Consider the following 16,814-nt stretch of genomic DNA (forward strand, 5'->3'; position numbering starts at 1 on the left):
GTAACTCGTACTGCCAGTAGAGTCAAATACCCCCTGTAGCTCTTTTTCAACTCCTCTGTTGATTTGCAGTAACGATCTCATCAGGGTTAGCGGCTGTTTTATGGCAAAGGCGCGATACTGTTTTATCTTTCTTTGCGCAAAGATTCTGGGGTATGGATGCACCAGGCGCTCTCATCCTCTTAGGCAAGGGTCTCTCTCACGTGCTGAACCTTCACTTCTGTTATTCCATCGCCCATCTGAAAACTATCTTATCGAACTTCAAGTTGCTCTCCTCTGACAATGACTTAGGAGTCAGTTACTTTGAGACACATGTTGCCCTTCTGTTTGCCAACCCAAAACTGCCTAAGGGTGGGATTGTTCCATTAACATGCTGTAACAGTCTTGAACATGAGTTACAGAGGCTCCAGGATAAAGGCATTCTCTCCAAAGTACTCAACACCCGGTAGGCCTCTCCCAATCCGTCACTGCCAATCCCACGAGGGCCTTGCATATCTGTGGCTATTTCAAGTCCACTATCTATGTCCTGTTGGTTATCGATGCTTATCTTATTCTCAGGCTGGGGGAGCTCCCAATCCATCCCTGGTGGCAGAATGTTTGCTAATATCGACTTCAGTGATGCTTAGCTCCAGCTTCTTCTGGATGCAGAATCCCGCCATTTTTCGATTATCAACATCCCTTTCAGTCCCTACCATTGCAATAGCCAATCTTTTGGCTATGCCAGTGTAAATGCAATTTTTCATTGTTCGTGGAGCACCTGACCCAGCTGCTCCTGCACATGGTGAATTGAGTGGACGCCATCTTGGTGACCAGCAAAGATTCTGGGGCATGGATGCACCAGGCGCTCTCATCCTCTTAGGCATGGGGCTCTCTCACGTGATGAACCTTCAACCCTCACTTTCGTTGTTCCATCACCCATCTGAAAACTTTCTTATCAAACTTCAGTTTGCTCTCCTCTGATAATGGCTTAGGAGTCAGTTACTTTGAGACACATGTTCCACTTCTGTTTGCAAACCCAAAATTGCCTAAGGGCGGGATTGTTCCATTAACAACTCTCAGAACCTGGCAGACTTCGTCTGAGCACTTTTCACAGTTCTTCATCGAGCTAACCTCAAGTGCAATAAGGGTAAGGGTTGTTTCTCCTTTTCCCAGGGTGGATATTTAGGCAATGTTTTCAGCGCTTAGGGGTTTTGGCCTACCCCACAGTAAGTGGAGGCAACGTAACATCTTCCTACCCCCACCAACGCCACCCAGCTAAATCGGTGTTGGAGCAACTCAACTACTATCATAAGTTTATTCTGCACAGTCCGACCATAACCAAACCTTTGCATCACCTCCTACACAAAACTGTTCACTGAAACTGAACCCCAGAGTGTGAAATGGTGTTTCTTGACCTGAAATAGGCCTTCCTCCACCTTACCTGTTTGACAGGATGTGACCTTGCCAAACCTCTCGACCTGACAGTGAATGCCACAGTTATTATCGTAAAATTATTCTGCACACTGTGGTTATAGCCAAACCCTTGTTATCTCCTCCTCCAATAAAATATCTGCTGGAATTGAACCCTGGAATATGAGGCTACATTTTGGGATCTGAAATGGACCCTCTTCTGGCCCTCATCTCTTACGGAGTTTTACCCCGCCAAAGCAGGTGGAGAGGTTGGCCAGTGTCACATGCTGTCAAATAGGTAAGGCGGAAAAGGCCCATTTCAGGACGAGAATCGCCAGGCACTGGATGCCTCTGACTATGGAATGGGGGTTGTTTCATTCTATGTCCTCAACAGGATGAAACATCCCATTGGCTTTGTATCAAAGACTGTGTCTGTGACATAATGCATTGATAGTAAAGTTGAATAAGAATCTTTGGCGATTATACCTGGTCTCAGAAAATCCATGACTACGTATAAGGTCACCACGTCATCCTTTTGACCAACCAGAAGGCCTTTTCAGGAATCTGCTTCTATTCCAATATGGGTGGCTTGCCGCTTTCAGCACTGGGTCCCATTTTTGTCTAGTTATGACTATGACATTCAGTTCTGTTCTACATCTCATCATGCTATGCAGATGTTCTCTCACGTTTGCCGCTAGGACAGGACGCATCCTCTGACTTTGATCCAGAGATCTGCTCCCATCTGGACACTGCTGCCAAATACGTGACAGCTAGCCTACTCTCTGAAACCAAGTTCAAGCATACCACACAGCCAAGGACCAATTGCTCGCAAAAATTCACCACATGGAATGACATTGTTGGCCTCAGGACCTTCAGTGCCTTTAACATCAGGGTGTCTATGGTGCTGGCATCACTCTCCTGAGCTTTCAACACTCAACATGGTACCCTTGACACAGAGGGACAGCAGCTGCTCCAAGGACATCATGCCATCTGGTCTTGAACTATGCATGTTGGCCGAACTACATATTGGACACTGGAGCTTTTCCTAACGAAGAGCTTAGCCTGCTGAAAATTGGTTTGGAGTGAAATGCCATCACCCACATGGTTGACGCTTGCCCAAACTGTCAGCGCAAGCAAACCGTTGGCCATGTTTGTTCTTTGCATTGCCAGATAGGACCACACAACAGTCCGAGCTACATTTGAACTTCAATATTCCCATCTTGCGACACTTCTGGCCGGTCGTCATTAACACAAACAGTGTTCTGAATGACCTACACATCCACTGGGCAAACTATCTTCACCTATCCGGTGTTTTCGTCATTGAGGGGTTCCAGAGACCATAGCCACTGATAGTAGCTCCCAATTTGCTTCTGCTACACTTAAAACCTTCTGTGAATTCAGAGGTATCAAGCTCATTCACACAGCCCCGTTCTTCCCCATGTCTAATGGGTTGGCTGAACGTTTTATTGGTATGATGCTAATCCAAGTGTCCTAACTTCATCAAAATGGTCTCTGAGAGCTAGTTTGACCCTGTTCTCGCACCTACTGTTTCACGCCTTAGGACTGGTCAAATCAGGCTAAAAATCTTCACAGAAACTCTCATGGGTCGCTACCCTCTGTACGTCATTCTACTCCTGTTTGTCATCCTCATGGTGGTCCACACAAGATAGGTTTTTCTTCCTTGATCCTGTATGGGCCTTAGTTTTATCCAAAGGCCATCAGCATTAGCTCCCAACTGTCTCATTTCCCGACTTCTGGACGCTGTAGGGTGGAAGTAAAGCTTCCAGTTGGTACCACTTGCAGTAAACATATTAATGAAACGTGACATTGCCGTGGTCTCCTCTTCATGTCCACGAGTTTACCGCCCTCTTTAGTTCCAGTGATGCGACCTTCTCAGCTTCCACTTGTGGATGACGAATGCACCAGTCAGCCCCAGTGGCTGGTGGACCTCTGAAGGAGCTACCCAGTGACACACCAGCTTAGCCAGCACTCGTGCCTGTTTCTTACACCACCCATATGACAGAAAGTAAGACATGTTTTATGATGGATCCTGCAACTGTACTTAGGCCAACCCTAGGGCTCTGAGGCGTCAGTCCACTCCTAGTCATTTTTCTAACCCAGACGCCAAATGCAGTACTTTTTCAGTACCTCACTCTGGAACCATCACTATGTCGTCACAGCAGCCGATGCCAGTCTTTGCATCTCAGAATCTGTGAAACAGCTTTTACGTAAGAAGACATGGAACAGACATGATTACTGAGCAGCGGACTTGTAATAATTCTGTGTTCGTCCTTACACGTGGCTTCGCTGAAATTGTTCATTTATTGTTGGAAGCTCTGACTCTGACAGGTCCCTTCAGGACCCAGTTGTGGCACCTAGCGTATAAAGACTTCAGTTCAGAATGTTTGTTGATTCACCACTGATAGGCATTCTGTCTCAAGTCCAGTCTGTGTTAAAACAAGAATATTTATTTTGTTTGTGAGTGTTTCAAGCTGACTTCAAAGAAGGAAGATGTGGTATCTTGACTAAAATAAACTTGGAATTCGCTGTACAGCTGGGTCGTCATTTCTTGACTATCTGTTGTGGATATAGTAGCACAGTAACAGATTTTAGTCTTAGATGGTATGTGTACGCGGGAGGAGTATGTAAAGAAACAAAAACCGGGATTGTCAATAAAACAAGAGATAACGTGTTATGGCTGTCACACAAACAAAAGGCGCCATGAAAAATGTACAAGTAATTTCAGATAGAAGCCTGACCACAATGAAAAGTAAAGAAACGTTATAGATGTCACTTGCGCTGTCATAGCGAAGGAGGGCATGCAGCCTGTATCGAGTGTATGAATCTTGCAAGTTGTTATGATTTGAGATGAATGAGCATGTAAATCATGCTGTGTAATCGAACAGTGTGTTGCAGTCGTGGTATGATGTGCTTAATATAAAACAGCCAATGCAGGGGTCGTTGAAGCAAAATCATTATTTCTTTCCTTGCGGAGAGTAAAAGAAAATGATTTTTAGTTCAGTTGCTTTTCAGGAAATACAGAAACTGGGTACAGATTTAAGTAAATTCAGAATTGGGAATGGTCAGGTAGGGAAGTTACGACATTAAGTACGAAAAATTATGTAGCTGTTTGGCTATTTCAGCCCTTCAGAAAGGAGAACATTCGAGCATTCACAGAGAGAGAGAAATTTTCGGATGTTCTTCTTGGTGCTTAGTCAAAGAAGCAGAGAAGCTGAGAAAACGATTGCCATCTGGCGTAAACAACTGTTCAAGGTGTTTCGACGAACTAGAGAATTTTGTGATTTTCTTTCTATTCCGAGTGGAGTGCTACGCAACCTTATTTCTAACTTAGGTTATTGAATATTTTTCAGCTGTGTTGTATTGAGAGAACGTATTAAAACTAATAACTGTCGCCCAACCCTTTAAACGTATGTTGACTTAGAAATTTCCGTTCTTTACATAGCAACTTTATGTTAGGGCGGACTTCATAACACATTATTCACTGTTAAAATGAGAATACTGCAAAAACATTTAGTCAAAATCTCGTTTCATTTTAGTAACTTCAGTCAAACCTTTGTTAAACAACTATTTTCACAATAGGAAACAAAATGTTTTATACACCCTGCTGACACGTTAGTGTGATATGTCTTTTAAGCAACTTTCCCACGTTGAGCGGCATTATGCATCGCTTCAGAACTGGTTTCAAGAAAACTGACTGAGGTAAATGTTACAAATGATGATCAAAGGCCGTGTCGTTCCAAAGTGCCCAGTCGAATTTTCTGCCTTACGACTATTCACCCTCGTACATCAATTTCTGTTTCCATCAGTTTTTCTCTTTATTTTGTCTTGTTTCTTGTTTTTATTGCTTCAATTTTAGCTTTACTGTGAGCTTTGTAGGGTCCCATAATGTGTTTAGTTAATCTGGTTGGTTATCCCTTTAATATTCATATAGAATTTTCACATCTAAGTAAATTATGGTTTTTATTTACTTATACATAATGTTGACTTCATGTTTACAAAAAAATTCCCTGATTACGTTTCTTTCTCTCATTTTGATTTCTTAAATGTGCCCTTTATGTTTAAGATCATGGTTTCAGTCCTTACTCTGTTGTAATATCTCAAGTTTCCAGTATTTACATGTGCAGTCTTTGTAATGCACATCTTTTGTAACCTTGAAAGCTGTCTGCATTTACGGAAAACGTGTTTCGTAACAGTCTTCCCAGGGCAGTTCTGTAAATGATTTCACCTAAATATCTGATCTGAGGAACGCTTTCGATTTTCCCGTAAGTAGTTTTAAGAGTTTTGTGCCAGACTATTGCTAAGTATGTAATTTCTTTTTTGCTGTGATACTTTCTGCTATTCCTCTCAAAATACCTATTTGTCTCTGTACTGTTTGAACGCTCTGGCATAGAGTTGCTGAATCGTCTCAAAAAACTAAGCAGTCCATACCGAATTTTGTTCTTCCAAATTTCATTAGTTCATCTACACTCCTGGAAATTGAAATAAGAACACCGTGAATTCATTGTCCCAGGAAGGGGAAACTTTATTGACACATTCCTGGGGTCAGATACATCACATGATCACACTGACAGAACCACAGGCACATAGACACAGGCAACAGAGCATGCACAATGTCGGCACTAGTACAGTGTATATCCACCTTTCGCAGCAATGCAGGCTGCTATTCTCCCATGGAGACGATCGTAGAGATGCTGGATGTAGTCCTGTGGAACGGCTTGCCATGCCATTTCCACCTGGCGCCTCAGTTGGACCAGCGTTCGTGCTGGACGTGCAGACCGCGTGAGACGACGCTTCATCCAGTCCCAAACATGCTCAATGGGGGACAGATCCGGAGATCTTGCTGGCCAGGGTAGTTGACTTACACCTTCTAGAGCACGTTGGGTGGCACGGGATACATGCGGACGTGCATTGTCCTGTTGGAACAGCAAGTTCCCTTGCCGGTCTAGGAATGGTAGAACGATGGGTTCGATGACGGTTTGGATGTACCGTGCACTATTCAGTGTCGCCTCGACGATCACCAGTGGTGTACGGCCAGTGTAGGAGATCGCTCCCCACACCATGATGCCGGGTGTTGGCCCTGTGTGCCTCGGTCGTATGCAGTCCTGATTGTGGCGCTCACCTGCACGGCGCCAATGACGCATACGACCATCATTGGCACCAAGGCAGAAGCGACTCTCATCGCTGAAGACGACACGTCTCCATTCGTCCCTCCATTCACGCCTGTCGCGACACCACTGGAGGCGGGCTGCACGATGTTGGGGCGTGAGCGGAAGACGGCCTAACGGTGTGCGGGACCGTAGCCCAGCTTCATGGAGACGGTTGCGAATGGTCCTCGCCGATACCCCAGGAAAATAGTTTACTGGGAAATGACGGTGAGGTCCCCTACGGCACTGCGTAGGATCCTACGGTCTTGGCGTGCATCCGTGCGTCGCTGCGGTCCGGTCCCAGGTCGACGGGCACGTGCACCTTCCGCCGACCACTGGCGACAACATCGATGTACTGTGGAGACCTCACGCCCCACGTGTTGAGCAATTCGGCGGTACGTCCACCCGGCCTCCCGCATGCCCACTATACGCCCTCGCTCAAAGTCCGTCAACTGCACATACGGTTTACGTCCACGCTGTCGCGGCATGCTACCAATGTTAAAGACTGCGATGGAGCTCCGTATGCCACGGCAAACTGGCTGACACTGACGGCGGCGGTGCACAAATGCTGCGCAGCTAGCGCCATTCGACGGCCAACACCGCGGTTCCTGGTGTGTCCGCTGTGCCGTGCGTGTGATCATTGCTTGTACAGCCCTCTCGCAGTGTCCGGAGCAAGTATGGTGGGTCTGACACACCGGTGTCAATGTGATCTTTTTTCCATTTCCAGGAGTGTATATTACAGTCCAGAGTTAGTGTTCACTACACTAGGAGTTCGTTATTTGAGAAATAGTTGAAATGTTGTGGAGATACTTCGTCATCTTCTCTCACCACTGTTTTAATTTCAAAATATTATAAAATATCTCCCTATAATTCGGCCCTATATTTTATACCCTTCAGTGCTTCAGTAATAATTACAATGAGTCTGAGGCCTGGAGCTTCTTCCTTCAGAGTTTCAAAGGGAGGCTTACAGTTCTCGAACAAAATGCTTTTCTAAATCCAAAAACGTACTAAGCTCTTTCTCATTAAAAATTTTCTTGATGTTTGAGAGTTGGATTTCGGACGAAAATTTGTTCTATGCAAGATCACTTTGGTCTCAAAATTGTTTGAATTAAAACTTTTGTTCTGCTCTGTCTAGGGAACATTGAAATATAATTCCATATGGAGCAGGAAGAAGTCAGTCCCTGCAAAACTTAATATCAGTTCTGTCTCTTGTCCTATGCAGTAGATGTATCAATTCAGTTTTCCAGTAATCCAGAAAAACTTCGGTTTGCCACATGTTTTGCTTATCAATGTGATTTATTTTAAGGTTTCAGATCAGGTTATTTCAACAGTTCTGCAACAATTCATCTTCAGCAATTTTTTTTATCTTTTAATTTGTCTAGCAGTTTCCTCTCCGTTTCGTGCTTGTCAATCTGGATTACTGTTCACAGAAAATTCTGGTGGAAATCGTATGGTTTGGCAGTTTAGGAAATATTTTTAAATATATTTGCAGTGTTCTCTGAGATTTCGTAGTTGTTTACTGGCAATTATCAACATTCATTCATGAAGCAGAGATTTAGGATCTGGTACTCATTTAGTTATGTTTTAAACTTTTTATAAGATAACTGGGTGTTCTGGTTTTGGAAGTATTCTTCAGTATAACGGAGTTCAGTTTTCTCCTATTGTCTACCATAATCTAATTAACTTTGGTGGTTATTTTCTAGTAGCCAGATCGTGTCGAATGCTTGTCCTCATTCGCCTTTATTCCATATTTTAAATGCCTTCTGTCTGTTTACAATCTACATTCCACCAAAGGCCTTTTCGACCCTCATAAGGGAATTTGGTTTTGGGCAGTTTTCATAAGCTTGTGTTGGATCCGATCGTCAGTTTAGCTAGTTTCTTATGAATTTCGTTTGCTAATAACAGTGGTTTGATTTTACTAGCATAAAATCAAGAAATTAGTGACATCTATTTTTCTGAACCTTTGGGGCTTTAACTTTAGCTTCGCTTGCATCAGGTAGCAGTCCGTGTCAATAACTGCTCCTTTCCACTCTTGAAGGTTGAAATTTCCTTGTATTACGCTTATGAGATTATGATATAACAAGTTAGCAATTCACATACTTTATTGCTGGCTGAACGCCATGGCTTTTGCGCTGTTTAGTTTTTTTCTTCATGATATAGTTTGATATTCTTTTGAGACTGAAATTTCTGCGTAGTTTTACCTTTCTCTTTCTATTTTGATTGTTCCAGTTGTGCACAAGGATGCCATGCTATTTCACTTTTTTAGAAATATTGTACCATTTCCTGACTGTGTGCTATAATCGCTCACAACAATTTTCTCTTGATTTTGCAGCATTGTGATAATTGTATTGTCTATCTTATTTAATGGTTTACTCACTTTTTGTTGATTTATTTCAATTTCTTGGTTGAATCAAGTATGTGTGTTCATTTCTGTATTCACGTTATTTATCATATCAAGGATACTCTGTTGTTCACAGGCTGAACTTCAATTATGGAACTAAGATTGTCTGTCCTGTAAGACTGAGTATGCAACTCACCCAGACGGAATATTGCTTTGAGGATTTATTTTTGTGTGTTTTCCATTTCTTCATTTGTTCCATGGTGTTTACAGTGATCTCGTTTACTTCCACTTATAAAATTTTAATCTTTTGTTCTGTAAGTAGATGTACCTCTCGTGAACAGACGCCGACTGCATTACCACGCGATCCCAGTCAGCCGCAAAGATGTTTCTATTGAATGAGGTACTAATTCCACTAGTTCGACGCCATATTGAGACCCATTCTCTCAATATTCACTGTCACTGAGATCTTCGTTGTCATAATAGCAAGAGCCCTCACAAATGTTTGTTACCTGGGGCAGGTGAGCGCTGCTTATGGTAATGAATTTATTACTCCTCCATCTCGTCCTTCTTCATCACTAGCAAGACAAGGGCCAACACTCAAGACCAGTAAAGTGGAGAGTTGTTTCATATATGGACTGTCTGAGAAGAGAAGTGGCGCACCCAGAAGACTCTGTCGTATGTCACTCTACCTCTCCACACGTACACAACGTCGGGGGATGGGAAGATGATTGGAGCCGCAGTGCTCTGAGGCAGGTAGAACGCTTATCTGACTGCAATAGCGCTGTTTATGCTTATTGAAGTTGTGATGTCTAGCAGCGTGTATACGCCGCCTGAACAGCGTCAGATGTTGAGACCACTGTGAAGGACACGTAAATACTGTACACTTGTGTGAGAGAGCGTTATCAGAACCTGCCAGATTTTCAAAGGAGTCTCTTTGTGGATCTCCTTTCGGCCAGATGTTCGAGTCATGCAATACACAGATTTTTTGGGCATCCAGATGTGACAGTGGACTGCATTGGAACATTATCAAGGTTCTGGTCCATCATGTCAGACCACATCGAGCGATGATGGAGGTAAAGGGCACCATGCTCATTGTAACCACTTCACAGCAGAGCCTGCAATACGAGACCGAGAAATGGACTCCCTGGAGTTGTCTGTCATTTGGCACCATTGGTGAAACACTTGCAGCAGCCATTTTATGGAACTATCATCAGGTACATAGGTCTCCGTTACCACAAATGGCTGCATCTGGAGTGGTGGGTGCCACAGCTAGGAACCACAGACTGCCGACGACTGGTGCCGCCTGTCGTCCAGTGGTGAATCACGGTCAGCACTGCCACAGGAGACCATCGCTGAAGAGCAGGGTGGAAGCACAGGAGGCGGTGGGGTCACAGTCCCCAAGTGTTCCTCAGAGGACAGCGGCGACACTCATGGCTCCACAGTGGGCTGGGCAGCCATTGGGCGTGCCTTCGGGTGATGGCAGGTAGTGAGTCAGGAAAGTCTGACACCACAACGGGTCGCCACAGGCACCCCACATCCTCCGGTCACGTTTCATGTGACAGTGTTCAGACTTCATTCTCTAGCAGCGCAATGGTCGACCGCACCTGATACGTGCCTCAGTGAACTGTCTGCGTGAAGCTGAGACAGCCCCCAGCCAGCGAGTTTCCCCGGTATGTCCCAAATTGCACTCGAGTTGCACCAGCTCGATGCCAGTATCCGGGATACCGAGCACCAGGTACAATATTTGATGGCCAGCTTGCCTCAGAAAAGGATACAACAGCAGTAAGACACCCAACTGAATCAGTTCATTCATCCACGTCACTGAGGGAACAAGGTAAGTGGGCTCATACTAACAATTTCAATGTAAGTTTTGCTCGCACTTATAATCACTGAAATAACATCACATATCCTCTCAGTCTCTCAAGTTTCAATTTGTTTTCTCCTTATATATTTATATAAAATAAAAAGTATATATTTTTTAAAATATCAATCCCCACGGCAAAAGTTGTTTTCAGAATTACTAACGGTGATATCAATTGTATCTAAATGAATAAATATGGGTAAATAAATAAATAAAATAAAAAAGCCACTAAATTTTTACACTCCAGTAGTCCAGTGGTTCAAGTCCGTGACAGTACAGTCCGAGTGCACGAATTGTTCAATTGTAGTTGAGCTGAGTCAATTTACACATTAATATTGAATAAGATAGTATTTTACTATACTTCAGTTGGAAAAGAAAACGTTTTCCTAAAGTAAGCATTTGTATCAGTCACAAAAACTGACAGAAGAGCTGAAGTTGTAATAATGCTTCACAACGACTTCATCTATAAAAGAACAATATAGTCACTATCTTAAATTTGATATTAATTTATTTATATAAAGTTCACTATCTTGAAAAATATATAAGTATTCTAAATATGTACTGTGAGTGAGAACATCCACTTATGTACACAGAATGTACTAGTCTTAATACCATATCAAGAGGTGGGAAGTTACAACACTTAACACACTGTTCTTTTTACCTTGCACTTAGGTTTTTTTGTTTACGTTTTATTTAAGGTATTGTATGAACATAGTGATTTCATTTAAGTTTTGGTGTTATTAATTTCTATTTAAAATCTGTATGAATACATTTTCGCTATTATGCAGTTTGTACACCGTTTTGAAATCCCCACAGGATTAACTAAGCATGATGGACTGGAAGTTAGACCTGGAACTGTGAGTTTCATAAGTAGTTCTCTTTCTCATGGGGCCCTCAAATAGGAGCTTTACACCTCCCTTCTCTTATTCCCTCTCACATACGTATGTTAGCTAACCATACACCAGTTCTTACTGTTTGACATAACAAAGCCTTACAGTTTTCCAAAACACACAGATGAAACAAAGTGGCATTATACTTACCAGCAGTTAGTGTGTGAACTTCAATCTCTCTAGGTAGAGTCCTATTACCGGTCATAGTTTTACCAGTCAGTTGGAAATTGTAGGTCATGTCAGGCATAATACCTGACAGTCTGAAGAGATCGTTTTTCTCTGTTATGAGAAATTTAAGATTCTCGCTTCCACAGAGAACAGACAGCTCGAAGTCCAATATTTCACAAGTTATTGAAGTCTTATCATGTTCATACTGTTCAAAGAAATAACATTTCTCAGTAAGATGTAATACCAGGCATTCATAACGTTTCTCACATCTCATAACATGCACAAAAACACGATACTGTAAAGGACAACAGAATTTGAAGACCTAACGATGTTAGACCAAGAAGAAGTACACTTCAATTATGAGAATAGAAAATGGCGTCTGATCTTCTGAATGCACGATAAAACCATTAAATACAGAAAATGGATGAAGCTGTTCGCTGTGAAAGCTACATTGGGAGGAAAAGTATGATAAATCGCAAACTCAAGAAATACTTGAATTAATTACAGAGTTGGTGTTTGCAAAAAACTGTAATGGAAGTAAACGATGATAAAACACTACTGTCATACCACAACACGCTTTATACTGTAATGTTTTAATGTTTCATGAAAATGTAATACCAAAAATTGGCAATATGTAATACAATCATTCACTCCTTTTTCTAAGCTTAAGACTTGATTCACTACTGAAGTTCTTACAGCGAGCAAATGGGAAGTTGTGGTACAGAAAATGTGAACCAAACATTATGGTCATCATGTTGATGTGATTGACGTTGTGGAACGGATGGACAGTACTGTAATAATAACTTTTTTACATGTCAAATAATTTCTTTGGAAGAATGTGCAAGCAAGCACCATACCCTAGTTACAAAGAGCTTCATATTGTTCCACCTTTAACGGACTGATGTTGTGTCCAGGAGAGTGGAAGCATTAACTCTCATCAGTCCGGTCTGACTGTGGTTCCTGTGTTTACCTAACATTACTTCAGGTAAATGATGAGATGAATCATACTATAAAATCGTAGGCAGCTACCAGCGCCATACTTGTCAACATAGACATGTAAATATCTAAATGCATTATTTAATTAATTGTGTATTCTTTTTTGTTAAACTGTAATGCTATGATGGTCGACTATGCTTGTGAAACTGATCCACAGATGGATCGAGTCATTGTTATAACTTTTATTACTACACAGAAATAGGGAAAACCTGGATTTCACTCAACTACATTCATTTAATTTTGTTTGTTTGTGTGTGTGTGTGTGTGTGTGTGTGTGTGTGTGTGTGTGTATGTGTGTGTGTGTGTGCACCTATCCATCTGTCAATGCATAATATCCCAAGCAGTTTTGTATTTGTTTATGAAATGAAAGTTACCAGTATTAAGGAGAATATAAAACTATAAATCTTCCAAGTAGCTAAATATGTTTGCAAGATAAAACTCCCTGCCTACATATTGCTTTTAAGGAGACGAAAAGAAATAAAACAAAGAAAAATATTATCACTTGTTTCGTAAATTCTAATAGACAAATCTGTCAGAAGTTTCCAGATACATTTAACTTCGAATTGCAACAGTTATTTATTCAAATATAAATCTTACAACCTACTAAACAAGTTATTGCTTATTCAGTAGCTTTTAGCTGCATACTCACAGACCACTCCAGGAGAACACTAGTGTCATCTACATCGCTTACTGCAAATTTGTAGTCTCCTTGAACTGGATCTATGAAAGGAGTAAAAATACATAATAAAATAAAAACACGTGAACTTTCTTTTAGTCTTTATCATGAAAATTACTGACGTTGAATGAAACATCAAATTTGCTGTTACTAGTCACTTTTAGCACGATTGATAACAAACATGAAACTGGTTTATTTCGAAAAATAAACATGACTAAAATGTTAAAATTCTAATACTGGTAATTGTTCATTAGTACACCACTACAGCGAAACAGATCACAGAAACACCTACTGTCAAATAGCGAACTGAGGAAACTTACAGAAACATATGTTTCACTAAATTAAATGGTGCGAACCAATAGGACATTGCTCCTATAGCGAAGGATTAAATATGAGATTTATTGTGGAAATGTAGCAAAGAGTAAATTATTTCAGTTCCGAAAGGCTCATTAAAGTTCCGGATAGAGAAGGACTTGCGGTACTAGAGGACTAATTTGGCTAGTTCCTTAGTGAGCATGCTACATACGATAGACGGAACATTGTGACTAGAGCGTTACGTTATTTTGCATATTTTGAAACACTAGGCACAGACTGTTTTAACTTCGGGAAATTACGACATTAGGGAAAGTACAGTTGGAATTAAATCTATTATAATGCACCACATATAAATAAGTGAACATCTGTTGGAAGCAAAAGAATAGGGTATCGCAAAAACTGCTGTAAAGGGCATTACGACACCGTACGAATTTGATGCGTCTGTCCATGATTCTCTATCTTGCGCAAGTCTCTTCATCTCCCAATAACTGCTAGGCCCTACATCCTTGTGAATGTGTTTACTGTATTCATCTCTTGATCTTCCTGTAAGATTTTTAAACCCTCACCATCCTCCAACATTAAACTGGTGACACCTTAACACTTATCAACCGATCCTTTCTTTTGGTCAAGTTGTGCCACAAATTTCTTTTCTCCGCAATCCTGCTCATTACCTTCTCATTACTTAAACGATCTGCCCACCTAGTATACAATGTTCTTCTGTAGCACTACATTTCAAAAAACCTCTATTCTCTTCTTGTCTAAACTGTTTATCGTTCATGTTTCACTTCCATATATGGCGACACTCCAGGCAAGTACCTACCTGAAAGACTTTCAAACATTTTAATTTACAGTCGACGTTAACAAACAGAGGCTCTACTCTTGTCACTGCCAATCTACATTTAATATTCTCTGTACTTCTGCCATCATGTTATTTTGCTATCGATAAAGCAAAAACCGAGCGAGGTGGCGCAGTGGTTAGCACACTGGACTCGCATTCGGGAGGACGACGGTTCAATCCCGCGTCCGGCCATCCAGATTTAGGTTTTCCGTGATTTCCCTAAATCGCTCCAGGCAAAATGCCGGGATGGTTCCTTTGAAAGGGCACGGCCGACTTCCTTCCCCATCCTTCCCTAATCCGATGAGGCCGATGACCTCGCTGTCTGGTCTCCTTCCCCCAAACAACGCAACCCCTAAATTATCTCCTAAGAGACGTCGTAGGGTCAGTGCTACCTTGTGTGCTTCCAAATTTCTCCGGAATCCAACCTGATCTTCCGCGAGGTCGGCTTCTACCAGTTTTTTCCATTCTTCCGTGAAGTATTCGGGCTATAATTTTCAACCATGACTAATACGTCTAGTTCACTATCATTCAAACTTGTCAAAATCTGCGCTCTTAGGAACAAACAATTTATCATAAATGCATTTTGGCTATCAGTGTAAAATACTCTGATGTACCAAAATATTATGACCACCTGCTTAATATCTTGTTCGTCCGTATTTTGAACGAAATATATCGCTGATTCTGCATACCAGGGTTCCGAAATTTTGTGAGCAGGTTTGGGGAAGTATGTGGCATTGAATGTAATTCTCATAAATAACGGGCCACTGATTTGCGTACACCGTGATGGCGCCCGATAGTGACCCCTCTGCGTTCCATAGGATTTACATCAGATCAATTTGGTCGCCCAGACATCAACTTGAGTTCACTATAATGCTCCTCTGGTTCCGAGACACCGACAGTTATATAGCCGAAATATGACGTCGCCGTCGGGAGGATGGCATCAAGCGTGAAGTGATGCGGGGTGGTTGGCAGCTGCCGGCGTGTCCTCCATCACCACCACAGTTCCCATGCAGGCGCCGCAGAATGTCACCCACAGTATAATCCCGCTCCCACCAGCGTGCGCCAGTGGCGCGCTGCGTTTCTCGAGCCGCCGTTCACCTCGATGACGGGGTTTGGGGAGAGACGATCGGCGAACTAGTGTAGTAAAAACATCATTCACCGGAACGGCCGACACGTTTCCACTGATCGACGGTCGAATCCCGATGGTCCCGTAATCACTGCAGTAGTAATTGACGATGCCGTTGGGTCAACATGTGAACACGTACGGATGATCTGCTGTGCAGCTGCATGCTCAACGACGTTCGATTAACAACAATGTGCTCCGGAACACTTGTGCGTGCAGCAGCATTGTGCAGAGATGCCGCAGACCGCCGTGCATCACACTGTACAGAGCAGACAAGCCTCCGAACCCCACATTCTGTGAAGAGTCGTGGACGTCCAACCATTTAGCGCCTTGTGGTATTCTCACTGTCGTCCTACCTCTATCAGTAGATGCTCACGGGAGTAGCGCGTGGACACTCGACCAGCTTCGCCGTTTTCGGGATACTTATTCTCAGGCGCTGCTTAATAATCATCTGCACTTTTTCAAAGTCACTTATGTCAATGGATCTCGCCATTTGCCACCAGGCGGCATCCAAAGTCGCAGTGGGCAGTGGTCATAATGTTTTATCGTATCACCTGTAATATCTCATGTGGAGATCGTGATACGCAGTTGCGAATATATATGAAACTGAGTAGTCGTTGATAAGAAGAAATTTAACTACTTGAATTTATGCATATGAAGATGGTATCTGTTCTTTCGGACATGTCCAAAAGAACAGATAGCATTTTCATATATACAGGATGTTACAAAAAGGTACGGCCAAACTTTCAGGAAACAGTCCTCACACACAAATAAAGAAAATATGTTATGTGGACATGTGTCCGGAAACGCTTAATTTCCATGTTAGAGCTAATTTTAGTTTCGTCAGTATGTACTGTACTTCCTCGATTCACCGCCAGTTGGCCCAATTCAAGTAAGGTAATGTTGACCGGTGCTCGTGTTGACATGCGACTCATTGCTCTACAGTACTAGCATCAAGCACATCAGTACGTAGCAGCAACAGGTTAGTGTTCATCACGAACGTGGTTTTGCATTCAGTGCAATGTTTACAAATGCGGAGTTGGCAGATGCCCATT

The 16,814-nt window shown here is 42.4% G+C and overlaps 1 protein-coding gene across 2 annotated transcripts in view; it reads right to left on the reverse strand.

Annotated features, from left to right (window-relative positions):
- The window catches only part of LOC126092026 (uncharacterized), a 489,900-nt gene that overhangs the window by 147,156 nt on the left and 325,930 nt on the right, over positions 1-16,814 (reverse strand). For both annotated transcript variants that reach the window (XM_049907420.1, XM_049907421.1), the window contains 2 exons: positions 13,457-13,527; positions 11,794-12,016 (listed from right to left, as the gene is read on the reverse strand). In XM_049907420.1, coding sequence (XP_049763377.1) covers positions 11,794-12,016; positions 13,457-13,527 — 294 coding nt within the window. The remainder of the gene's footprint in view (positions 1-11,793; positions 12,017-13,456; positions 13,528-16,814) is intronic.

The sequence above is a fragment of the Schistocerca cancellata genome, chromosome 7 (assembly GCF_023864275.1).
Source record: "Schistocerca cancellata isolate TAMUIC-IGC-003103 chromosome 7, iqSchCanc2.1, whole genome shotgun sequence".
Lineage (NCBI taxonomy): Eukaryota > Metazoa > Arthropoda > Insecta > Orthoptera > Acrididae > Schistocerca > Schistocerca cancellata.